The sequence below is a fragment of the Leuresthes tenuis genome, unplaced genomic scaffold (genome assembly GCF_036924035.1).
Source record: "Leuresthes tenuis unplaced genomic scaffold, fLeuTen1.0.hap1 SCAF_11, whole genome shotgun sequence".
Classification (NCBI taxonomy): Eukaryota; Metazoa; Chordata; class Actinopteri; order Atheriniformes; family Atherinopsidae; genus Leuresthes; species Leuresthes tenuis.
In genome coordinates, this window is record NW_027325365.1 from 14,567,654 (window position 1) to 14,595,300 (window position 27,647).

Here is a 27,647-nt window from a genome sequence, read left to right on the forward strand (position 1 = left end):
TTACATTGTTTTTTCTGCAGGCTCTTTGGCACCTTGGTCAAATGCAAGCTCCCCTGACTCCCTCCCATGTAAATAAGCCCCCATTCTTTGCCAAAGCAATCATGACGTTGCATTGGTGCAATGCTAGGTCTGCAAATAAGTCATGTCAGAAGCACACACACAAGACATCGGATGTAACCTTCTTGAATTCCCTCTCTCAGCATCTCCAGAATTTGGTTTGGGGTTGCAGAGCATTTTACTTTTGTTGTCAAATTGCTTTGCAAATGAGTCCCACCCTGGCACTATTTCAAAGAGCATGTGCTATATGTGCAGCCTCCTTCAGGCACTAGTTTCTGAACCTTCATCATTCTGTATGCATATGCCCAATACTGCACTAAGCTCACATGGAAGACTAGATAAACATGCCAAGCTAGGAGGAAGATGGAAGGCGGAATGCTTATGTCTTCTCAGCCTGTCTGTATGTTGATTTTGTGTTGCTCAGCTTGACTGACAAGGTCTATCTAATAACATGGCAGGTAGACAGTATGAAAGCCTTGTAGGGATATACCCATTAAAAGGATATTCAATCATTTTTTGATGGGCTTTTTCTGTTTTTTGCCTGAAACCACGCCTTATAATGATTTGAGGTTCAAGTGCCATTTTTGTTGAAATGTTGTGTTGCTTGGAGCCACATCAAAATAATTGTTTTGATATGCTCGGTTTCTGCCTTGGCAATGACATTAATATGAGGTGATTGTGCAGTGACTATAAAGAACATTTTTGAGGTATGTTGACTAAATTTCAGCCACAGATCCCTTGGATCACAATTGTATGTTTTTAGCATGGGGATCATGGAAACAGGCATTGCTTTTTGATACAAGTGTTGCATATACTGTGCGTCGCTTTGATTGCATGTCCAATTCAGCTACTAAATGATGATAATACAGCAACTGAAATATTGAAATATAGCCCGGGGCTGAAAAGAAAATTTCGCAAATGAAGAGCAGCAGGGTGCAGTTGGTGTTACGATGAAGGATAAAAGCATCTGAATCCTAACTTCATGTTTCAAGAGCAAATGTTTCGATTGTATGGTCACTTTCCTTAAAATCCAAAATACTGTGTCATTGCCTCCAAAGAGGGGAGGCATTAAATGCACACTGTGACCTGAAAACATCACACAGGCGTCTGTGAACACATAACAGGGATAAATAACAATTCATTTAAATTGACTTCTACACCCAACATCTTACGTAGCACATGTAAGTTTGATCTCCTTCATCACAATTTTACAGATAAAAATGTGTGTTTTATGCTTGTTGAATTCTCTTCTTTCACTGCCTGTCATGAACTGTTCTCACACTGCAGATAAACAGCAAGCAAGGGGAAATCCATGGAGAGGGACAGAGACAGAAGGCAAGAAAAAGGGAATATATTTAGTGAGCTGGAGATCAAAAACATGGCAGTCACATGATCAAAGGCATTTGATAATCCTTGAACTACATTGCTCCTTTAATCCCAGTCAGAGAACTGTATGTTATTGGGTGGGGTGTGTGTGGGGGGTAGCAGTGGCAATGTTGGGGTTGCAAACAGTCATAGAAAAGTGGAAATAGCTGGTAGAAATGCAGTTTACTAAATGTAGCACAGTACTTTGGAGCGGTTCTAGGGAAGATGACAGTATAGAGCCTCCTTGTGTGTGTGGAAAATGGAGGCTGAGCTGATGGAGCTCGCAGCACAAATGTGCCACAAGTCCCTGTCCACTCAGCGCTGAATGGTGCTCTTGTTTTTTTCATGGGGCTTCTTGGGGAAGTTGGTTCAATGAATGTGACTAGACTGTTATGTACTACATCTGGCACATAGAAACAGAGTGCAAGCAAGGTTTAGTATAATAAGACTCCCAAGCAAGTTGGCTTCCTAGTTACTTCTACGTTGTGCTAAAGATCTATCTGAATATGTATTGCAGAGTAGATAATTATGACTCAGACAGTTTGTGTGGCCTATTGAGGAAGAGTATTAGCGTGATGAAAAAAACTTAAGGCGAAGCAAAGACGACTCTTCCTAAATCAGCATGTCTCCAAGAAATCAGACAAGAAAACATCATGTTTCAGTAATCTTTCTGTTTCCTTGGAAAATAACTTCATATACATCAAAATACATCATAGCATTGTGCTCTCTGGATCTCATCAAATTACAATAACCGCCCCTAGCAGTCTGAAAATACAAAAAAACATCAATATGCGGTGTAATCCGAAGCCCTCTGTTGCAAGCCTTGTCAATAGTGTTTCTTTATCAGATGCAAAATGTCCCTGAACAAAGTTGAAAAACGACAGCAGTTTTTCCTTTTTGTGTTTTTCGACTTTTGGCTTCTATCTGGAATAAATCATCCTCTGTGTCTCCTGTAAAAAAGTGGGCATGAGCTATTAGCTATTTCTCACAAAAGCTGTATGGTTTCGACACTGATGAAATACTAATGATTAATAATTACCTTCTACATGTGTTTGTAACACAGGGACTGCACAACAAAGGGAGGCGATGTGAATGAAAAGTGAAATTTTGCTCTACTCAAGGATTTAAATGAGACTGCTATGGGAAAAAAGGAAAAAGGAGAGATCTTGCTGTGTATATATGTGTGTGGGCTTTAGGACATGATGCTTTGGTTTATTTCAATAAAGGTTTAGGCTTTGGTTTATTTAAATACACCTAAATAAACCTGAAATAAAGCCTAGTCCACAAAGAGGGTTTAAAAACACATATTTGTTTTTGTTAATATCTCTTTCACCACATTGTTTGCGCTTTTAGTTTAAAGTAGTTGATTACTTGCTATTTTAGAATGACTAAATAAATTCTCCAAGAAAAAAAGCACATTTTCTGGTCTATAGTGATACCACAGCCTCTTTAAAGTGACTAAGAGTGGTGAAGTTCATTTCAAGTTACACTGGAATGGTTTTTTGGAGGCTTTTTAAGGCTTTCACTTGTTTTACTTCTTGATAAACTTCAGTGGTGTTTCAGTGCAGAACATTGTAAAAGCACTGGGTCTCTCTTTAATTAATAGGACTAACCTCACTTTTTCTTCCATCTCCACTTATATCAACAATACACTGAAAAATTTATAAGTCGCAATTTTGGAGGCAGACTTTGGAGCCAAGTGTCAGTTAGTATCCCTCCCCTGAGTGAAAACATACACAAACAGTCAGGAAACATACAAAATCCATCCAATGCTCCGTTCCCCGAAGAATATTATTTTGTTTTTATTTGTCACATCACTTAAGATATCATAGTTATATTGCCTGTTCAATCTGTAGGGAAAATTTTGTCAACTAATTCCGTTGTCCCAGCAAAATCCATTTTATTCATTTATACTTCATGACATGGTGTTTATGCTACAGTGAAAGCCCGGGTGTTTTTCTCCTTCGGCTGTCATGGCCAGTGAGGTGCTCTTCTTCTTCGCTGCAATGAAATATAGATGTTAAGAGTCTGGAGAGTTGAGTGTCTCATCTGTCCTGGTGATACCATAAGGCAGCCATTAATAGTGTCGCAGAGCATCAGACATACCACAGGCATATAATTGGATATGAGGACATAACTGAAAGCACCTGCTTGGAAATCAACAGGGCCTTCCCATGAGGCTGGCCCTTGGTAGATTCCCAAAGACATTTGCAGGGCCCATACACTCCCCTGCTGGGTTTGCCTCACCCATTGCTCCTTTAATTTCTCACCCTGGTCAGCTCAAGATGGCTTCTTGTGTCCTTTTTTTTTTTGGTTGTTTTTTTTTTGTTTTTTTTACAAGTGGCATTGCAAATATGCAAATACTTTGGATCTTTGCATAATCACAAGCAGCAGGACCATCTGTTGTTGGCTTGTTGACTTACCTTGTGTCTGCTTTTAATAGTGTTTTCTTGTGTCTGAGTGATGTATTGGTGTATTAACAATGTGATAATCATTTAACCTCAAAAACCGCAATCAGGCGTGTGTGCAAAAGTCTGAACATATGTTCAGTAAAATCTTCTGACAAAGAAGGATTTATAATCCGTGCGCTGGGATAGAAAGAGGTGGAGACTGGGAAACAAAACAAAATGCATCCCTATTCCCTCTCACATCATGCACAGTAAGATGATGTTGTCAAGATAAAGACTTAAAATGTGACTGGCAACAAAAGCTGTGGACTTGGATTAGTGGATGGCAAAGAGTGGGAGTTGAGAATCGCTTAGCCCCTCTGAAATATATTGCAAAAATGCTAATAGCAGAGACTAGGAAATAAGCTGCAACTTCTATCACTGAAGATTTGCTTTCAGATACCCTCCACTGAAAACATGTCTCTGATAATGTGTTTTTCTTGTAGAACCCGAGCCAGACACCAGAGATGTCTTTTAACTCACCACCCCCCATTTGTCCTCATAAGGTAAGCTCCAGCTTGATTTCTAGCAAGTGATAAACAGAATTAGGAGGAATAACTGCAGATATTTTAAGAATTCAATGTTCTTGTCCTCCTATTTCTATTTTGGTTTTGCTATTTAAATTAGCTCTCTGCCATGTCAAGACCCCTCTCATCTTTCCTCAAATTCGACGTTCTGTACTATTATCATTGTGAGATTCTCTGCCAAAGGATGTGCAAATTAATTTGTTCGGTGATTCCGATGGAAACTGTTTCCATTTAAAAACAACACTTTCTTTGCTTTCATGCTCTTCCTCTCTGCATTCTGTGAATCATTCAAGACTTATTTAACATGAGGTGAGAAGGGCAGATTTATTCAAAGCTAATTAGTCCTTAACATGCACAGTCAAAGTTGTTACTTCGTTCTGATGGTCTCAAGTCATCTCAGCACACTTATTGAAGTAGCTCTCCCCTTCAACCCCTGCTCCCAGTGCACACCTCTTGCAAATATGATAATGTGCTATGCAGTGAAATTCACACAATTTCAGTTCACTTAGCACAAAACGTGTCAAAAAATGGCTGTGTCCTTTTCTGGATGAATGGCTGTTATGATGGAGAGTGGCTTATTGCAAGAGTGGACCCTGGTAAAAAGAGCCCAATAGATGGAAGCTGTCTGACAGCCTGTCATCAAGTGTTCAAAGCACAACACTGCTCTACTTCCCTAATGCGCAGCTAGCTGTCTAAAATTACTCTGGCTGGATTCAAATCTGCAGACAGTGGTGGGACAGTAAATAATAACAAAGTATGATGGCCCTCTCCCTGCTCTGTCAAAAGGAAATCACAAGGAAGGCAATCAACTGCTGTTTACATGTCTGCCAGTGCAAAATAACGCTGCGTGGCCTTCAAAAAGGACCTGAACTTTGAGCTCACTCCCAATGCACCACTTACTTTGTGAGACTTTTAACACTCAGGGCTGACAGTGTGAAACTGTGCATTTTGAGCCAAAACGTGCCTTATTTCTAACCCCGTCTTAATTGTTTTGTTGCCTACATGTAAGCATTTAGCAAGTGAGAGCTGAACTGAAAAAGAGAATCTGATAGGAATTGTGAGAAATTTTTTTTTTAAGAAAATTTTTTCATGCAGTGTCAGGTACTGCTGCAGCCGTTGTGCCATGACACCCAATTGGAAGATCACCTCTTGCTCCTCTCAAAAACAGTAGCAGCTTCACGACCCTGACAATGAGAACAGGTTTGTTTTTTGCATTTAGGTTGCTTTAGATGACCAAATACAGTCACAGAGACACACACTGTTGTAAGATGGGATGTTACTGGATTTTCAGTATAAAAACATCTCTCTTTCTATTGCTCTGCAGAGCAAGTCTGCTGTATGTTTAGTTCCATCTGCCCACGATATTGCCGTCTCGGTACACCTTTCTCTCACTTGTCCTCTCTCCATTTGTACACAGCTGATCAGAACTGATGTAATGGGGAAACACCGTGGGTTTGCTGATGGTGTTGTTCACGTTCTAGCTGTTAGCAGAGGAACATAATCTCCCTCTAGTCAGCTCACATTAGTCTCCATGATCAGCACCAGCCCAATATGTGCAGTGAATGCAATGGGCCAGCTGGGGTAATTTAGAGCGTCAGTCAGCTCAGGAGGCTGGTAAAATGAGTAAACGGCTGAATACGATTTATATGTAAAGAGTGTTATGATTATAATGACTCTCAGAAAAGAATATCCTCTTTCTTTTTAAACTTCTCTTCATCTGCATTGTGTGCATCCCCAGATAGATAGTGAAATGAACAGAGGGCTTTTAAACTGACTACTCTGTGATTATATTAAGAGTGTGAGAGTGAGAGAGCGAGGAGAGAAGGAGAGGGAGGAGATCTGGTGCCCGAGCACTAAGTATATATAATTGCTTCTTGACACATTGGCCAAATTCTGCAGTGCCAGGATCTGAGCGAAGATGATTAACGGCTGTCCAAGTGGGTGGGCACTGCAGGTCGTTCAGGGCCTTTGGTTTCCATAGTGATCAGAGTCTAAAGGCCATATATTGCATAGTGAATATCCCAGAGGTCCGCTCATTGTTAAACTACAATTATAACTCACATCAAGAGCATTGTCTGTCTACGACAAACTCTTTTATTCACCCTCCAAGCATTTTCCTGCTTTTCCCTTCTCTTTTCCATTCTTTTCACCTCTGGTTTCCCTAAATGGTCCTCTCTTGCTAGCAAGAAGATAAAAAGTGAAAATCTTGCATTATGTGAATAATTGAAGAGTGGGTTCACCTCAGAGCATCATTACAGTTTGGCATTCAGGGTAAGAGGTGAGGGAAAGATCATATTTCTGACACAAGGCTTCAGGCAGTAGAAAATTGTCTCGGTTTTTCACAGGGTTTCCGTTTGGATCTACAGAATGCATTACAGCTTCTCATTACCGCACCACAGGAACAAAATAAATGTAATCAGGAATGCACACATACACGCTTGCTGTCTCTACAGCTGTAGAATGGTATTTTAGGTGCAGGTGCTTTTTTCTCTGTGTTTGTCAAAATGTTACACACTAAGTGTTTGGTTATGATTTTTTTCTGTTTGTGATGGCAGTGTTCGGCTTGATGCAATGGTATATGCGTGTAAGATGGTTTTTGTACCAATAAGTATGCGTAAAGCACTGCAAACTGTACAATCTAAATAGGTGACAGATGGAGAGGGCGAGGGGTGGGGGTGGAAGTGGAGATCAAGCACCTCCGACAATATTGGGCCTGCACTGCACCTTGTTCCTGCCAGCTGTAAAATTGCTATGGTAAACTTGAGCCGAACAACTCCAGAATGTCATTTCACGGTTTTATTCTCCACACATTTCACCATTTCAGTTTCCACAAAAGAGAATCTCTCTTGTGAAAAGCTACGCATCATTGTAAAAATTTTGGTGATGAACATTTGCGGCAGACATCTTGCTTCTTGAGGCTCTATATGCCTTGAAATCCAATGAATGAAAACTTACTTGTGGTCACAGGTGAAATGCTTAGCGCATCTTGTCTGCTGCAGCATTTTCAAGCTAAGAAAAGAACACTGAAAGACACAAACCTTAGTGATGCTTCATTTAGTATTAAACCCCCTCTGGCAACTCAAAAAGGAGGGCTGTCATGCAGTAATTAATTAAGCTTAGTTATAAACATCGAGCTGACTACTGTACTGATGGGAAGTGAGGCATCTCCCTGGATATATAGATCCACATTCATGTCTTTTCACATTTAAGCTCACTGACATACACATTCATTCAACCCCTCTCTCTCTCTCTCTCTCTCTCTCTCACTCACACACACACACACACACACACAATCACAATTCATTTGAGGTAAATGTGATCTCAGAAGACAAGCAGCTATCACCCACGGCTCTATCAGGGTGCCTGGGGTTGCATTGGTGGTCATTGTCAAACAAATAATGCTCTGTGACTGAAAAAAAGACAATGCAAAAGGTCACTTATGACCTCTGGGACCAGTACTGTGCAGCATCTGTCACTAGCAAACACCACATGTCTGTGTCAAACGGCAAAAGGTATGCAGTCCAGTCAACTTGCCATGAAATAAAAGCAGTAGGGCCCATATGTATGTATATGTATATATATATAGCATCACTGTCACAGTTGCATTAACAGGCCTCGGCAGTATTCTGGCTTATCAGCAGAACATCCAACATGCCCTATCATATACATGACTGGATGGATAACTTGAAGCTGGGTAAAGCTCACATTATGCAAGCACAAGTTTTAAGGTCACACATGGAATGCTGTATGAATAAATATGACTAAATTCACATCTATATTCAGAATGTAGTAATTCCACTGAAAAATCCCCAAATACCATTTGATATGGTAAATGGAGTGCACTTATAAGGCGCGACATTAGGTTAGTGGCTCCAAAGTGCTTACAGTGTTGTAACTTCTTTCAACCACCCATGCACACACTCACAGAGCTGGCAACAGAGCTGCCACGCAAGGAGTTGGCCTGCCATCCGAATCAACTTCAAGTTAAGTGTCTTGCTCCATGAAAAACGTGGGGCTAGATTGAAAAGCCAACCCTGCGATTAGTAGATAACCCACTCAATCACCTCAGCCACATACGTACCACCCATTTAATAACATGATTGTCATTTGAAAATACTGTGCTTTTAAAGAGCACATCATCTTCAGACTGATATGTTCAGAGGGGTGAGAGATGACATTTTACTCATATTTCTTTCACTTTATTGTTATACATAGCTGGAATAACAATAATTTATTTAATCATGCACAATTATGCATTGCTAATCCTAAAATGGTTCATGGGGTTTAGGTAATCTTCAGGGGGATGACTAACAACGAGTACCCTCCATGTTTCACGTAATCTCTCTTGTCACACTATTTCCGCAACAGTGGTTAATGGCATCAGAAATTCAAGGAAAACTGATAAAGGGATATATAATGCATGTTTCCCTCTTAGCCAATATGGAATGCTCATATATCTGCATCAGACCACACCTCCATGTGGAACAAATCGATAGTATTCAATTTCTAACCAAATTCCTCTTTTTGAATGGTGAAATCCAATCTTCATGGACACAGTTAGAAATCGGATAGGCTCACGGCTGCGATAGAAAGTGACACGAAAAACACAGAGATGATATGACTTGTTCAGTAAAGAGCATACTATGTATGCTGCATGATGAAAATGTGCATCTCACAAATGTCATTCAGTATTCCGTATCCTTGAGTGTAAATGAAGCAGAATTATACAGTGTATTTCGCTGCACTGTGGACTCACTTTCTCTCTCACTGCCTGATCTTTCCTCTGACTTGCCACAGCATATCTCGGTCCCACATCCAGCTAAACCAATCAGGGATTTGAGGGCCTCACTTCCAATCAATTACCACCCAAATCAGTGTGGAGGCCTTTGATATAGAATCATTTGTCAAATCAGTGCAGATGGCTGGGGGCAGGTACCCCTGTGCCATAGGCCATATCCATGTGGAAATCTCTGCTCAGGGTGGGCTCTCCTGATGCTTCCCAACCTATTAATGCAAAGTCATTGTGTGCTTCAGGACTGCAGTCCAGCTGCCTGGATTGCTAATGTATAAGCATCTTAGCCTGTCCAGAGGATAATACCATACCTCTAGAATTCAGACTAGTCAGGCAAAATGTGATTTTTTTTTGCATATCTTATTTGAAGTGTTCATATGCTTTGCATAAAGGCTGCAGTAAGGGTACCCAAGGTACATTTTCAAAATGCAAAGACAAAATACCTCAGTGCCCTGAAGTAGGGGACCTGAAGTTTGCAGAGAAAACACCCAAACAGATATATACATTCAAGTTCTGAACATACAGTAAAACAGTCACATACAATCTGATTTTGTCAAACAAAAGTGGATTAAAAAGATGTAGGAAATGAAAGCCTCTCTCCTTAATAAAAGGTCTGTCATTTGCAGAGAGGGTACAATGATTGTTCATTCATTATGTTTGTCATATCAGCTTCATTCTGTTCAGAGTAAAACCCTGGATGGGTTTTCAGTCCATCACAGGGCCAGCACAGAAACAAACAATAATCTCTACTTGCACTCGCTCCTAGGATCAATTCAAAATCACACATCTCCCTGCTACATATCTTTTTGAGCTTTGTGTGAAAGCCGGAGTACTGGGAGCGAACCCAAGCATGCATGCAAACACTTTGAGATTCACACTGAATACCTTCATTCTATGAAGCAACAATATGCCACCACACCACAGAGCAAACTTTTATTCAAATACTGCAACATCGCAAGATTCTCCTCCTCAGTGATTAAAGAAATGCAAATGCATTGTAGGGAGGTCTATGCCTGCTATAGATTTCATCTTTCAACTGAAGCGTTTCACATAATTATGTCCTCATATTATATTTCTTTTGTCTTTTATTTCTTTTTTTTTTTTGCCAAACTATAAATATACAGAGATCACACAATTTGTAATGAATATATGAAATGCACTGGGTGGCATTAAGTGCATGTTAAATACTCTGGTGTATGAATATATCTGTAGCTGCCTACAGAAGAAAATGTATTATATTCAGAAAAGAAGCATTTTTAGTCAAGTGTAGCACAAGCAGTGAGTGAAGGAGTCAATACAAGATGTAAAGCAAATGTATTATATTCAGAAAAGAAGCATTCTTAGTCAAGTGTAGCACAACCAGTGAGTGAAGGAGTCAATACAAGATGTAAAGCAAATGTATTATATTCAGAAAAGAAGCATTTTAGTCAAGTGTAGCACAACCAGTGAGTGAAGGAGTCAATACAAGATGTAAAGCAGAACCCCAGTGCAACAAAATCAGTCCACCACTCTAGTAAAATTGTATTCCTTTGATTCTTAATATTCTGTGTGTCCACGTTTATTCTTGATGACAGATTTGATCCTCCCGGGCATGGATGATGCCAGTCTTGCGTAAACCTGTAGAGAGATGTTCTGCCGTTCTTTTCAGATGCTCTTTGATCAGGGGGTCTTTGTTGTTGTTGCACCTTTCTGCTAAAAATACTCTAAAGGTTTACTATTGGATTTTAGTTAGAGGGCACACTTGACCAGGTCATGCTTTTGATTATTTTCTTCAGAAAAAAAAAAAACTCTCACGTGATGTTAGAAAGGAGTTTGGGATCATTGTCTCTTTTAGTTTTGTTCCATTTTATGTTTGTGAGCAGTTTACTGTACTGTGGATAGCTGCCAAAGCTTATGTTATTGCTGACTTATTACAATTTTTTTACCTCCTAATAACTCACTCATGATGTTTAAAGTTAGAAGTTAAAAGTACATGGTAAAGGGTAGAATGCATATACACAATTAATGCTCACACATTTGATTATTCATGCCTCGCTGTTATGATAATGTGACACTGACCAGTACACATATTGCCATTTCACCATTTTCAACAGTGAACTCTGATACCACTAACTGATATTACTAACTTTCAGACATTTTCTTGTGAGACTAGGCTTAACATAGCATTAACTATGGGTAAAAGCCATACCGACACAATAGACATTTTACTTGTGGGAAAACAGCAAATGTGTTCTACACAGGAAGCTTCACATGTTTGCAAGTTTGTGCATAAATGGAGCAAACTGATTGTGCAGAACAAGTCAAAATGATTCCTTAAAAACTGCTTTTACGCAACCTGCAACAAACAGAGTCACATAACGTTTTCAAATATCAGTAGTGCTTCTAATGCTGGATTCTTCAGATCCACAGATTTCTTGACTTACATGTGTGAAGTTCTCCTACTTTCTCTGCAATAAGTAAGCTGTGCACACGTCCGATATAAAAGTTCATGCTAAAACGTAATGTCATGGTCCACCAACTTTTCTGCAGCAGGATCGCTCTCATAAAAACAGAAGTCAAGGAGACTGCCTCCCACGGAAAAGCCATATCTGCTCTCAGTGATCAACTCCCCTGGCTTAAAGAAGCATCACCTACTGTTTTGTATTAGCTCAGATGGAATTTAAGGTAGGATTATAATAGACACAAGAAATATATATAAATCCCCAAAAGCAGAATGATCATTATTTTATTTTTTTAATATTAGGTAGATCCTGTGGACAAAGAAATACTTAGGGTGTCTTTGAGTGTCTGGTACCAGGACGTTATCAATAGATCCTTTGGGCCCTGTGGCTTGTATAGTGCGGTCTTTGCGGATCGGGCTTGTTTCCCACTGACACTATCAGATCCCATCAGATCAGTGTCTTGAGAGTTTGGAGGTTGGGTGAAAACCTCAGAGTCTTTGTGCTGTTCTTTGAATCCTTGCTAAACAGCTGCTTGCAGGGAGTACATTTGCTTTTTTAGAGAGATTTAGGCAGGTCACAAAAGTCAAAGTAACACCCACGAGTATTCAAGTTTTCCTAGCAGAACACTGCAGCGCAGTTTGGACAGACATATCACAGAAACTCTGTAATAAACATACTTTTGTGTAAACATTGAATGGAAACTACATGTTAAGCCTTTTTCAGTGATCTCAAGCACTGCTCATTTTACTTGTTTCACTCACCTTTGCTCTGCTTCCACTGTTTGTTCTTTGGTTTACATCAGATTTAACACCCTTCTCTTTAGATTTAACAATGAAAATGTTTCAGAACAAAGCTTTTTTTTTCAATAGTCTTTAAACATGTTTATGATATTGCACAGGGCAATTTAGAGCCTTAGTGAATAGATCTTAGAAGTTAACAAAAGCTAAACTTTTATCCTCAGTCGATCTGGCTCGTCAGAAATGAGATAGGATTGGAAATAACTAAAAAGCCAAACAAAATAACAAAAATAAACCCATTGAAATGTGAAATATTTAAGTTATAGATTAAAGCATTAATCATTGAGGACGAAAGGTTCATAGTTAATGTTTAAGTTATAAGAAACCCCCTTTTAATGATTTTATTCATAAGCAAAGTTTTGTTCTTGGCCTTCATATTTCAGTGATGCATCGTGGCCTCTTATTTCTTCTTCCCTACCATTATAAATCTCTGCAGCGCTGCGAGATGACATGGTTGCCAGCTCTCAGTTCTTTGTGCAAGTGTTTGATACACATTCTTTAAGAATACATGTCTTAGATCAACTCAGGCAATTGTGTTTCTGGCAGAAGGAACAAAGATAACCCAAATTTGAAATTAAAAATAAATGTAACAATAAACGCCTCAGCATCCCATAACCCTAAGCATAAACAACCTTAGTGACCGTTTAGAGATCTGCAAACACATTCTACCCAAAGCCGTATTCTTGCAGCTTTCAGTGTATTTATCAGTGGGCTGCATGCACAGATAGCCTTGTGGGTGTGTTCTCTGTTCTCCAGTTTCACATGTTACAGATTCTGTACAAGCAACTCTTTTCTTGTAAGAGCTAATCAAATTGCATTTCTAATTCTTGTTAATATGTCAAGTGTCTCCTTGTGTGTCACCATTTATTTGTTTTATACTCTATACTATGGGAGGTGTATCATGCTCTATTCTGTATGCCGTGGTGTGTGCATCGCAGAAAAAAAAAAAGGACAAATTTGTATGTTTTTTTAATGGCATGACACATATATGACCTCTGAAAATTCTAATTTCTTCAGACAGAAATTAAGAAAAGAGCAAATGAGATAATAACAGGAAATTTCAGTTTGGAAATGATTACAAGCAAGTAAGCTCTCGAGGCAAGAACGAGCTGCATTGCTAAGGATATTTTTCTCACTCTCTGCTTTTGCATATTTCACACTGGCGTAGTCTTTCGAGATGTAAGTCATACTGAGTGAATTTGACTCTGCATGCTAAAAAGGCATAAATACGGGAGGGAAAAAAAAAACATAGCCAACAGATGACCTTATTATACTCACTATGTACAATGCAGTAGCAATATTGCTTTTATTTGTCATTATTACCACCTGCTATGACCGTGAGTGGGTGGAATATCAAATTGACAATGAGGGTCTCTGACTAAATGTTAAGGAGCCCCCCATCATGTGAGACACATCCCTACTGCTCTGAGTGGGTTGATATGGCTGTGTTTTGCCACTTATGGATATTCAATGAAGAGCACAGAGTGGGCCTTGCTGTAATAAGGCATTTACCAATGCAGAGTAGCACTGTGCGCTGTGAGAACATATGTTAATGCACTTGGCTGTGGCCAGAGAAACAGCAAGGGGCTTGGAACAAAAAACACATGGGGCAGGCCTCCTGGAGCATACATTTGCCTTGTGCAAAGATATCAACATGACGGGTGTCAGCGGTGGAAAAGGAGGTAAAAACTACTCTGGCAGTGAGGAAAAGTTTGTTTTGGAGATGGTGTCGGACCCTAATCAAGTGAAGCAACGTCGGGAGGAGAGACAGCTTTGCACTAGCTTGCTTACATCAGAGGTACACCTTTATCCAGCTCCATGACCAAGAAAAAAAAAAAAAGACATCAGCATATTTGAGGAAGACAGGCATGAAAGAAATGGGAATAGGTCTGGGAGGCTTGTCTTTGTTTTGCTACTGGCTTTGTTGGAATGGTTGTCAGTGCCTTCTCTGTGGAACCTACAGTGTATGAGGTGTCATCATAAGAGAAAAATGGTAGGAAAGTATTTCATTTTACTGTCCTCTTATTCTTTGTTTTGTAATGATTGACTTCTAAAAACTGCAAGTAACAGATGTAGATGTAGATCATTTACATGGACAAGAATTTCCTGGAGTGAAATGCTTGGTCGTCGCACTCATATAGGCTGTTGAGCAAATATTCGCAAACATGGCAGTTTTCTTATTGGAGATGGTGGAAGAAGAAACTAATAGTGTAACAGAAATATATCAAACTGTACTTCTGAACATGAGGCATTAGATACTACATCATTAAGCTGTGACTTTTGTTTTTCATGCTCTGTGTGACATTGTCTTTTTTTTTTAGAAAGACAGTATATTAACCTTTTGGCTCTATATCTTGTATCACCATCTCAGTGGAAAAAACACCTCATTCTGATGGCATCTGATGATCTATACCGTCTCTAGCTGTTTTGTTAATTGTAACAACAGGATAATGAACAGAATCTGTACACCGCACAATCTATTGACGTTCACAATTTTTATCCCTTGAGCATTTTTTCTCTATAAAAATGTACTTATGTGCTGTGAAACGAATACAAATCGAGACTCTGGTTCATGCTATCGTTACAACAGTGAAAACGAGCCTCTTCTTACTCCAATTCTTCATTCATATTAAACTTGTGTCATCTATGTGTAAGTAAAAACAAAACCAAAACAATTATGATATTGTTTGTAACGTGGATTATTATAGTACAGTGACAAAAAAAGAGCTTTTTCAATGCTCCGCTGTAGCCCTGATTGACAAAACCCAGCAACTCAGAGAACACAAGAGCACGTCGCCAATAATGTGTTTTTCTTTTCTGACTTCTGAAACTCGGTTTTTAGTTTTGCTGTTGGTTTGGGTGGTTTGTCAAATGCTGTTTGCCTATTGCGCCATGGGGCCACAGGGATATGGAAACATATCCAGAAGGTTCAGTCTGCCGGTAACAGAAATGAGTGACAACCCACAACAAATAGTTGTGCATGAATTCCAAACGCAGCAAATGAATGCCGTTGTCTCCGTGTTGAAATTAATCTCAAGAGAAATTTAAATTAATACACAGTGTAGTATCGGAATTACGTATAAGTTGAATAGCAACAAATAAAGTCCTAAATAAAACCTGTAAACGTTTCAGATGAGAGAGAGCTGTTATTCTCTGAGTCATTAATAAAGTATTATCACTTCGTGTTGTCTGCTCCTCATTGGAATTTATAACGAGGCCACAGTCATTTGGATTGTTAATTTTTCATAAGCTTCTTGGTGAAATCTTTATGCCTGTGGTAGTGTGTGAAGAATGACAGTGAATACATTTCAAAATCCAGATGACAACCACTGAATGACATTACATCTAGGAACCGTGCGTTTGAATTTAAGCTACACCCTCTTTGCAGGAGATCAGTTCCATGGATGTTTTGGGAATCATTAATCAGTATCATCAACGTGCTCCATATTTGTCAGTGAATGACAGAGAGTCAGGCTCTTTGCTTCAAACACGAGCTTGTGATTCAGTATGTCACGGCACATCACAATCTATGGACAATGCGTCTTGTCAGTCTCAATGAAGAAAACTGTCAGATGTTTCCGTGGGAGACAGATCAAACAGATGAACAATTCACATTACCACAGAATCTTGATAATGACGTTTTGACACATCAATGGGGCTCCCCCATTCTCTTTCCCATGTTTCCTCCTTGATAGTACACTTAGTACACTCGCTGTATTTCAGGTGCCTCCTCTTTAATGCGGCTTTCTCCTCAGACAGTGAGTCAAGCTGTTGTGACTCACGATGTAGGCAGCCAGGACATGGCAGACAGGGTTGAACAGTTCAGTAGTTTCTGGTCAGCTAAACATTAAAGTTCCACACATGTGTCATCAACAGATAAAACATGTTTAATGTCAGTCCAGTCAAATGCTGCACCCTTTTTTTAATTTATTTTTCAGATGCAGCACATTTGGCGGCGAAAGCGGTTCCTCTTGTATTGAACTGGTGTGAAAATCTGTAAGCCTTGACACACAGAGAGAGGCCTTTAAATAGCGTTTTAATGTATGACATAAGACAGCATAGAAGCTTCTGAGCAATGTAATCAATAAAGTGGAATCTCAGAAGAGTAGGAAAAATCTTTACCTTTTACACCACAATGCACTTTGACGTTTAGAACTACAACAGCTCTCCTGAAGAGACCCGAACTCACATCCCTAGAATGAAATCCCACAACATATTCAACCTCCACTCCCTCTAACTCCTTCAAAGGACTTTAATGCTTGTTCATAAGGCAAACACTCCTGTATGTCACGGTGAATTGCTTTTGGCGTCAAAGATTGCTGTGGCCGGGGCGTTACAGCAGAGGTGCCAAAGGACACCTTGTGCATATCTGAGAAATGCTTTGATAAACCTGCAGCTTTTGAAACTATGAGAAAGACGCAGGGGTTGTTCTCTGGTCTCTGAACGGGGGGCGTTGTCATGCAAGCACCATGTTTGGCGCCATGGAATTTGCTGAAAGATTTCTATTTAGGACATATATTTGACTTTATTTGTAGTTTTGATTCAAAATCAAATGGTTTGTTCAGACAGTGGCTCAGTGTCTCATCTAAAGTCTGACTCAGTGCCAGTGTTTGATTTAACAAAGAAAGCAGCAAGTTTCGTGGCAAGAGTATGTTGTGTTTCACCCACACTAAAATGGAGCAAGCTGACTTACTATTGTTTGTAAAACCATATCGCCATAAGAGGATGATGCCAGTTTCTGCCGGCATAGAAACCGGAGGCTGCGCTACAACAATGGTAATGCTTATTGTTTCAGTGTAACTATATAGCTGTGCAAATGTTGTATATGGTAACGGCAATGTTGTATTTTTGAAGGATAAAGTTAAAACAAAAGGTAAAAGCCTGCAGTGGATATATCTGGAGTGTAACTCTGACTGTTGGTGTTGGGAAGGGGCAGAGTGTTTATCTCTGCAATGCAACGGATACTTGATATTATTGGAAACAAATGGAAGCTTGACTACAAGCAGAAAAATGTCTTGTGTCTGCCAGTGCTTGGTATATTTATGATAGTCTCGCCTCTATAAATACAACATTATTGCTGACCAGGTGCGACCCTTGGTTCTGTTTTTTTTTTTTTGAAGGGAGTCTTCTTGCAAGATAATGTGTCATCATTTCAAGATGTTCCAGGAAATTACTTTACTTTCCTTTCCTCTGGTGGTCTGTGCACTCCCCACATCACAGCCTAATAAAACACTTTAGGGATGAGGTGAAGTGGAATGTTCACAGCATATGTGCCACTAAGAAAACCACAAAATCTCTGCTGTCAAGTCAGTATTGATCAAAATCCCTATGTAACATTTTTAGGAGCTTGGTGACTCAATGCCTCAAAAAGGAGAGTTTAAAGGAGCCATACATGGTATTACCTAGGTGTACCTAATAAAATTGTCAATGAATGTATTTACAATACTGGTAAAGGGCTACACTTTGTTAGAGACCTCCGGCTGAAATACTCATTCCCTCGCTTGGCTTCTTAACATAGACACCGTGACATCCTAAATTTGCATAGTGGTAAAGATCAATGTAGCTCTTGGAGGCTGCTGTGACACTTATTCAAAACAGCTCCCCTTTTTTTTTTTTTTTTTCCCTTGTGTAGTCTATTGCAAAAAGGGGTGAGCAGGCAGTGAGTGATGCGGGTAAAGAAAGTCAGACACCTCCTCAGTCGTAGTCAGCCTCAAAGAGCATTTTGTCATGTATCTTCACTTGATAAAGTACCTGCAACTCTCTTCACATCACTTTTGAATCAAGGCCTGTTTCGCACTATGCAATGCTGTTTGATGTCAGTTGAGGGGGGAAAAAAAATCATCACTAAAACTAGCAGGGCATTTTTATGCTCTTTTTTTTTTTTTTTTAAGCACATGAATGTTTTTTGGTAAGTGATAATTATTGAGTTAGATGTCACTGCGTTATGAAGGATGTCCTTCAAGGTTCACCTGATTTCAAGGGACAGCTTGACAAACCTCACTTTGAATTTGGTTGAAAGCACGTCTAATTGAATTTTGATATGTAATTAAATCAAGCAATAAATCAGCCCAGATCCCACTGCAACCGACAATTCAACACTCCCGAGCACCAGAAGCTAATTATGATGAAGTTATTATCTCAGCCAAAGGGAGTTATCTGAATGGCTTCTCCTACATCGTGTATAGAATTTCTTCAACTAGAATATATTCAACCTTGAGAAAAAGGGCAGCTCTCATAAGATAGATGCGAGAGATCCTAAAAAAATCTCACTCGCTTGGTTTGTAATGTATCCATGTTGAGAAATTGGTCCAAATATAAGCAGGTGAATTATTCTGTTTGCATCTACGTTACCCACATAACAGATTATTACACAGAGGTAAAAATGAGCCGACGTGTTTGTAGTCAACAAATACATCTGGTTGTAATTTCTGTCAATAATCACTCGATGTGTAGAAAGTGACTCCATCAATTTAACATGGATTTAGAGCATCACCCTCATCATCTGGTTCCCAGTCTCTTATGATTAATCAATTACATCCCCTGTGATTTGAGAACGCTTTGGATGCCATGCTCAGTGCATGTAATCTCATGACATAAGGTATTAAATGAAGTCTAATTATAACTTTGCAGCTATGTGTCTCATCACACTCTTTTAATACCTACGAAGACAAATTGGTGTGTCAGGAATGCGATGTGCTGCATTTTGATTCAGTGTAAAACAAAATTTAGAAGTTCATTAAGGCTGTCCCATGATCCTTGTAAACAGGTATGCATAAATGAATAAAATGTGTTTTAATGATCAGTCTGCTTGAATCCGAGAAACAGACGATAAGAGTTTAAAAAAAAAAAAGTTGCAATTCACCTCCCAAGACAACCATGCAAGAACTAGCTGGTATGGTTTTCAGAAATGAATCCCTCACAACAATTACTAGAGTAGCATCCTTCTGCATAATTTGATGAGCAAAAACGAACACTGATTACGTTTTCTTTTTTTTTCAATTACTATGCCGCTTGGGACCCCGAGACAAACGCCCCCGAAAGGGAGGGGTCCATCACTGCAGCTACCAGGGAGCTTTTTTATCCTCCGTTCATTCCTTTCCTGCATCCCCCCATTTTTAATTTGCCCAATTTGTTGGTCCAAATGAAACAGTGAAAGGTTAGAGTGTGGAGTAATTAACAGCAGCTTGCCTAATGAAATCAGTAGGGGATGGTACACTCGGAGGATCAATACCTCACTAAGAGTGAAGCGAGAATGAGGATTGTCCAGGGGAAACGTATATACAGACCACTTAATAATAATAAGCTCATGAAAAGGTAACAGTGCCCACTTATAAATCAAAACCGGTTCGAACACTGTGACATTATTGCTGTCTTGTAATTGTGTTAAAGGAAAGATGCTCTTTGTGCTCACTCAAGAAGTTTACAGGATTTACGCCACTCTCTGTGGTTTGCTGAGAGGGCTTCCCTTTATTGAATGTCAATGGAGACATCAATATAGTTTGGACGACAACACCAATGCAGAGGTAAATGGGTATTCTATTTATCTAAGGCTACACTTAAGTATATTGAAGACTTTATTAGCCCCTTTTGATGAGGAGGTGTTTTGTTTTGCAACAGTTTTATCACTCTGTCTAAGACTTGCTGCATTTGCCAGAAATAGAAAAGATGCAAACTTGAACCCTACTCAATTTTTTCTTGGCTAAGACATCCATGTTTCTTGTGTCTGCACACATGGGCAGATGGCGTTCGCGTCCAAGTTCTCCACAGTGAGCATTTGTATTATGCATGCATATGTCTGCATGTGTTTGATTGTGTTGTGGCCGCCTGACAATACTCATTTTACTCTGATTGATAAATTCAGACTTAGCCATCTCATCCACAGGGAAAGTCACTTGAAAGCGGGCCACATGCTTTTCTCTCGCCCTCTCTAAACAGATTAAGTAGCAGAGTGTGGCACTTCTTTGACATTTTGGCATACTGCAGTCCTAGCAAGTCCTGCTTGACCATTATTTTCACAGGCTTCATGCAGGGGGGCGAGCTGAAATGTAGTCGACATTACGGATTTTCACCAAAGAACCTTGAGGACAAAGTCAAAGAAAATGTGAGACATGCAAGGACAAGTTTAACCAAGTCAGGAGACTGTAGCCAGCTACTTCTGTTGCCATGCGCTGTGCATTTCACCACCTTCAAAGGTATTTACACTATGAAATAAATTGTTTGTAGGAGGCTGTAGAGATGGGAGCAGCAGATCTCATTAGTGTTAAACTATTAGCAGCATGAGGACCCCAGGGACAAGGGGTTTTGAAGCTTTTTATTGCAGCTTAAATTTATGACATCATATGTTCTTTAAAGAAAGAAAAAAAAATCCAAATCTGCAGTCTGCAGCAAGGTCATCTGGTGCACCAATGTTTTCTCTCTTTCTCTCTTTTTTCTTTCATTTTCACTTGAAGCAATTGCTAAAGAAACATAATCAGCACAGCTTTGCACTGCGTTACTGTCCACAGATGGAGGTCATCACTGAGCTTGTCACATCAAGCTCGCAGAAGTCAGGAGAAAATCTCCTCGAGATCCTTGAAATCTATAGATGCTCAACAAATGAGTTTTCTTGATTTGTATTAATGTTCTATTATGCACTAAACAACTATCAACTGTGTTTGTGACTTTTAAACAACCTTGAATTTGTCTAAAGCAGTTGAAGTTAGTAACTGTAAATAGAAGCATAGCATTTCACACCTCATTTCAGGCCTCACTCCAAAGAATGTTGCCTCTTTGTCCGTAATGTCTTTTTGAGGTATGTAAAAATATCATTTACAATTCTTAACATTAAATGGGAAACTGCTACATTTCGCACTGTGCACTATTGTAACTATCGCACATTCCGGGAGACTAAGTTGGTGTATTAAGTGGGTATATGTTCTTAGATTGATTGTGGTACCTTATGGCTGTAAATAAACCATTGATTCCAATATATAGATTTCAGCTTTAGACATGCAGTGTTAGTTACTCATACAATCGTCACAATGGATTTATTAAATGGATAAGTGGGCCCAATGAGACTTTAAATGCTCAGAGATTCTTTCTGGTGCTCTAAGTTGGAATAGGAATACATTTTATTAATTTAGATTCCTTTTTATGCTCTAAATGTAAAAATGTATATACACTGAATGTGCAGTCCTAAGCTAAAGAAAAAAAATGATATTTTTAATGTCCTTGAAATTAGCACAGTGGGCTCATTGTCTGAGAAACAGCATGCCTTGTTCTGCAGTAGGCGTAATATTAGCTTCCCCCCAGTCACCTACGCACAGCTTGAACGCACTCTTTCTTACCGTCTGTCTTTTGATTATTCTACCTCTGTGGCAAACTGCCATGCCTTAGCCCAGACCTTTACTGGTGAAGAGGAGTTGTTGCAACACTTCCAGTTCATTCTGGAACTCGATTCTGGGGAACACAGAAAGGGTACTATAGTCAGCTCACTTGCCAGTTTACTCCATCAGATATAATCTTTTCCGTTTACTTTCTCAAAACATGGCATAGAAGGCTACGATATGTGCACATAGCAGCATATGGTCCTTTCACTCCTGTCTGTATTCACTTTTCACAACATGTGCAGCCACTGTATCTCAAAATTGAGATACATTTGGGTAGAGGAATAGAGCACAATAAGGTCTGGTGTTTTTAATCAATTATTTAGCCAATATTTTAATGATCAGAGTGCCTGGGGTGATCAAAGGCGGGGCTCGAGCTTCACTGCCTTTCCTCACTAAGACATCCCTCAGTTCTTTGATGTGGTTCACCAACAAATGCACTTATCTTAAGCATAACTGTCTCCCAGGCATGCATTTGAGTGGTTTGAAACTGCTAGTTTGAGAGGCGGACATACAGAGAGAAGGTCACTGACCGACCCATGCTGAGGAGGGAAAAAAAGAGAAAGCCCACACTTTTTAATCTCTACCAATCCGATGTACAACTACTTCATTGAATGTCATCTAAATATAAAACAACTACACGTCACCTTCTCTGATCCTTTCTGTACATTATCATATATTTAATTGGTTGGCAAGGTCTCTAACTTGAAATATATGTCGCCAGATGTTGAATAAAACATTATTTGCTGGAGGAACAACTGCCTGATGGCAGTTTCAAGTAATATTGTGCTGCAAATGATTAGTCATTCGATGCAAATGAGAAACTTCTTAGACCTGACAAATGTTGATGTCAAGTATTGCGAAAAGATCCTTTTTTCGCCTCACATTGACAAAAAATACAAATGTGCACCTGTGAATACATTTAATAATGCATTTCCTTATTATTTCATTCATATAGATTAATACTATTAGTGTTCAAGACATATTGTGAGTCAGGCATGGTGAAAGGAACTGTATGAAATCAGCTTGTCTGTAGTAACAAGCTTATGAGATTGACAGCGTCCACACTTGGAGGTGGTGTGCAGGATGGAAATGACTCAAACAGAGGACTCTAGCCAGTAGAATAGGGTTTGTGTCCTAGTACCATCATCTCCCACTGTTTGTATTAGCAAATCTTTTTTTTTTTTTCAATATTTGGTCAGACTTACACAAGTCAACAAGTTGGTGAAGTTCAGGAACAGGTCATTGTTTGGATTTGTATCATTAACATTAATCACATGCAACAAAGCAAGCTTCTTTGTGTGACAAACTTCTTCTCATTTTTCCTCAGTTTACCTGTGACAACACCATTTTGCTCTTTGATATGCACACATTAACACGTTTACAGGAGCCTATTCATATAAGCACTGGTCAATGAATGCCTTAAACAATCAAATGCATGTCTGGAGAGCTCAGGCCACTGTACATGTGATACATTTACAAAGCAGTTTGTTGAAGCGTGTCTACGTTAAGTTTTTAAACAGCTGACTTGTGAAATGGAGAGTAGCACTGTTTCCCTAATTACGACATTTTCTATGCTCAGGGAGTGTGGTTTCTCGGTTTTAAATCTATTTTCTACCTAAGAGCAAGACAGCTTTGGAAGTGACTAAAGAACTTAAGAAAGATATAAAAAGTGGCACATTACCTTACGCTGTTACACCATCAGATGCTGATTAAGTTCACAATAATTAGCATTTTATACAGCAGCACATTGAGGTGTGAACCAAACACAACCGTCATCATGTATTGGCATGTTGCCTATTTACGCTTCTTTAAGATACGAAGAAAAAAAATAATCGAACACTGAAATTAGTTTTTTCTTTCCAGTTAGTGATTGCAAGGCCCACCGTTTAAGTTCATTACCTCTGGTTTTGACTTGACCAACATTTGAGATAAATATCTGGCTGTGTGCTTTGTTTCTCAGCTCACAGCTGACTTTGTTTGACTGCCCTCTGATGACCCAAATATTTCTTTTTTCTTTTTTTTTTTAGTTTATGTATTTATTCATTACTAAATACAGTTGCAGAGAGAAGTTGCAGAGAGAATGATGAGACACGCTGTTTTGTTATTTTAAGGACTTGGCAAAAGAAAAACAGAAAGAAATTTGTACCCACGTAAATTGGATTCTTCTCTCTCTACACTAATCTATTACTATTCATAACTACATAGACAGTACAGTGCAATATTATTACGCAGTAAACCTGAACTTTGGTGACATTCTCTAATTTACTTTTATTGTCCACTATAAAGAACCATCTTGTTTGTGATCAATAGCTTCGGTTGTGTTGCTCCATCACTTAGTCAGCAGCAGCATCCCATCATGAACAATTATGGTGGGATAATCTGTTGACATGAACTTGTTTCATTTTCATTGTTTTATCGTTCCACCCCAGCAGTCCTTTCAGCTTCTCCCTGTTCTAAGTGGCTCCTCGCTGCCAGATTTCTTCTATTTCCTCCGCAAATAAAGCCACGTTTTCAGATTATTATATACAGTACAAAGAAAACAAAATTGATGATTAAAAATTAAATACTCGTATCTCTCTCTCTGAGTTATCTCAGTCCCCAGAGAGAGGATGCTATTTTGTTGGCTTGGAGGGGTCTTTTGTTCTCAATTTAGAAGCTTGTCGCTGTTTATTGTTAATTTTTGATGCTTCATTTGATATTCTGTTCACTTTCCTCCCTGACATGAAGAGAAAACATCTTTATCAAAGTGTCAGCGTATGCCTTGTGTTGTCAGAATGTCAGGTTTGCCCTATTCTTTACATTTCTGAGGTGTGTGTTCTGCAACCCGGTGTGCTGGTGAGCCTTCTGAGCGCGACGTGCCGTGGAAACTCTGCATCTGTATAAAATAATCTAAATTTCTTAAATCCAATTGAAAAAAGACTTTATACTCCTAATTCTATGAGCGTGTCAATTGTGAACTCTGGTTGACTCTAAGACGTCTATAGAAGTTTCTTTGTTGGGTCCAAATATGTGTTTAAACAGTAAATCGCTGAAGAGTTACAGTCAGTTAATGATGCAAAATGTTTTTCTGTCTTTTTTAGGACGCCTGTCAACTTGGCAAGATTACTTCTGTGAATGTAAGTGTCTCTCTTTCTTGCATTTGTGCTACCGAAGGCATCACTCTAACATGACACTGCATTTGCCGAGTTTATACATTTCGAACAACTTCTATATGAAGTAACTTCTCTTTTTCTGCTTATCTCCTGCACTCTGGTAAGCTGCAAGCTGCAAGCACAAATTAACTTTGTCAGTTTATGTTAACACTTGGGTCAACATCACACATTGTTAATGTACCTCTTTGCGAGTGTTAATACTGTAACAGTAATTACTGGCTCTGTGTGTAGTTAGAATTTAACACTCTTCTACACTCACCAGCGCTAGCCATTCGCAGAATTCACAGCATTAACTACTTGACAGGTGTTTCCTTCACATTTGCAATTTAAGGTGAAAATGTGATTTCATATAATGGGGCTGTGTTTCTCATCTTTTAATTTCAAGTAAAACAGACAAATCCAGCCTATATGTGCTAATATTATCACAGGAGTTGTAGATTGCAAGATAAAACTTTGTTGCTTCCACCTCAGACTTGACGAAGAAAGAATGTATGAGGAATGTATTTGGTTGAGTATGTGCTAAAAGTTTGGCTTGTGATGCTAGCTCATTCAGTTTGTATAGTCTAGTGTCAGTGTTACGATTGAATGAGAGAAAAGATGCTGCACATGTGCACCAAATCTAAGAATGATTCACATCACATTACTTATACACAGTGGACATTGTCTGGATGTAGATGAATTTCACAAAACGCTTTCTGCATGGAGAAAATGCCAGAAAACAATTTCCCGATTTTCTTCTTAAACAAGAGTCATGTCAACTAGATTCTACACCAAACAAACAAAATGAACTGCATCGTGAATGAGATTAGCAAGGTTTCTGGCAAACTGACCTATCACCTCTCATTTTCAGAGATATACATTTCTTACTATGAATACACATGTCGCTGTGATCTTGAGGAGAGAAGGTCCTGCAGTAATGATCGTATGTCACAACTGTAGACTATGGCTGATCATTTTTGTCTTTCAAACTGCATTATCAGAATACAATAAAATCTCATAAACTGATATCATCTGCAGTAGCATATTGACATCCCAGCATTTTCTTCATCCAAGTTGCTTTTGTGACAGAGGTAGGAATGTTGTACGTTGTTGCTGAGAGTGAGATAAAAAAGGTGTTGACTTTCATCCGTCAGTCGCGCTACATGTTTGAGTGAACAGCTCACCAAGCTTTTCCCACGTAAGCCGTCACTGGATTCCATTGTATTGTGACATCTGACTGTTAGACTGTCTCTTTAATTTTCACTTGCTCGTTCTGTATTTAATAGCTGAGCATACATATTCATGTTTCAACAATCTTTCGTCAGTGCCTACAGGATTGTAAAAATTCTTCCTTCCTGCAGTTTACACAGTTACATGTCTCTCCAACCTACTTTTCAGTTTCAGCTAAATTTTGCTGAGATAGTTTCTGTTCTTAGCTCTTCTGCCTTTAGTTTTTGGAGCACACAGACAAAATGCTCGGATATTAAAATAGTTTTCAGTGTGCCTGTGACACCGCCAAATATTGTTCACGTCTGCTGGTCGTCTGTGCTAACAACTGGCATATCATTACAATGTTGTCAAAAGAGATGGATCACAGTTTAGCACAAAGCCCTAGTTTGCTTTTGCTAGGAATACAACTGGTTTTGGTAGAGTTTATGTTACACTGATGTTATGGTCATAGCAGATGACTCAATAACAGATGAAATTGATGAAAATTCATTTGATTTGTCAGAGATAATCCTGTAATCTCTCAGCACACTTGCGAGAATCACCTCCTTCACTCATGTTCCTGCTAACTCATCATCTCACAGACACTCATCACCTCACACATAAAAGGCTGCAATGGAACGACACGTACCATAAAAAAGAAAGCTGTTTCCAAAAAGTAGCAGTTGCCTAGGGATTTTTTGTGGATCTTACATGCAATCTTGACATTATAGAGCAGGGGCGTGCGGGACAGCGTGTTTTGGATCAAGGCATTGTTGTATTCCTTTTTTTTCTTTTTTCCTTGCTCCACACACATGAGACATGTGTGACATGACAAATCGCCATCTCTCCTGAACAGATTTATGCAGGTCTAGGTGTGCCCGCGAGGTGATCCTTATCTGGAATGGCAGAGCCAATCTCCGCTGATTCACTTCTAAGTGGTCCCTGTTTATCACTCAAAGTGTGGTGGTTGTCAGCCAAGTCCTTTTCTCTGCAGCATTGACTACTTTGCTATTTTGAGAGAATAATAGTTGAGGGAAAGTACATAGTATGATAAAACTCAAAGAGCTGTGGTCTACCAAAGGACAAGGTGGCAGCCACTTAGCTGATGGTCCTCTATTTAAACAGACTTCTAATCCGGTAACCCATGAATCCTGCCCCATCCGAGTGGCTATGAGAGGTGGGGGGTTGGATTTTCTGGCATGTTTTATGGGAGAACTTGGCGCACATCTTTCCTGTTTATTTTATCTCTGTGTACATACTTCTCAAGGCGATGTTTTATCTGACTGAGCGGGCTTTGTTTGGTCTTGATATCTCTTGCAGCAGCTTGTCTTTGTTTTATGGATTTCTGGCAGCTTCTTTAAATAAGTGATCATGCTTAGCAAAACACTCACCTTGACTCCTGGGTGTTTGTTTTTGTTTGCCATGTTTGTCTTCTAATATTAATGTCATACTCACACCAGCCATTACCACGGAGAGCAAAAGTTTTATTTATTCAAAACCCATTAATACTATT

At 39.3% G+C, this 27,647-nt stretch overlaps 1 protein-coding gene across 1 annotated transcript in view; it reads left to right on the plus strand.

Moving 5' to 3' along the window:
* The window catches only part of pcdh11 (protocadherin 11), a 120,774-nt gene that overhangs the window by 46,166 nt on the left and 46,961 nt on the right, over positions 1-27,647 (plus strand). Inside the window, exons 4-5 of the mRNA XM_072395622.1 lie at positions 4,316-4,375; positions 24,875-24,910. Of these exons, the coding sequence (XP_072251723.1) occupies positions 4,316-4,375; positions 24,875-24,910 (96 nt within the window). The remainder of the gene's footprint in view (positions 1-4,315; positions 4,376-24,874; positions 24,911-27,647) is intronic.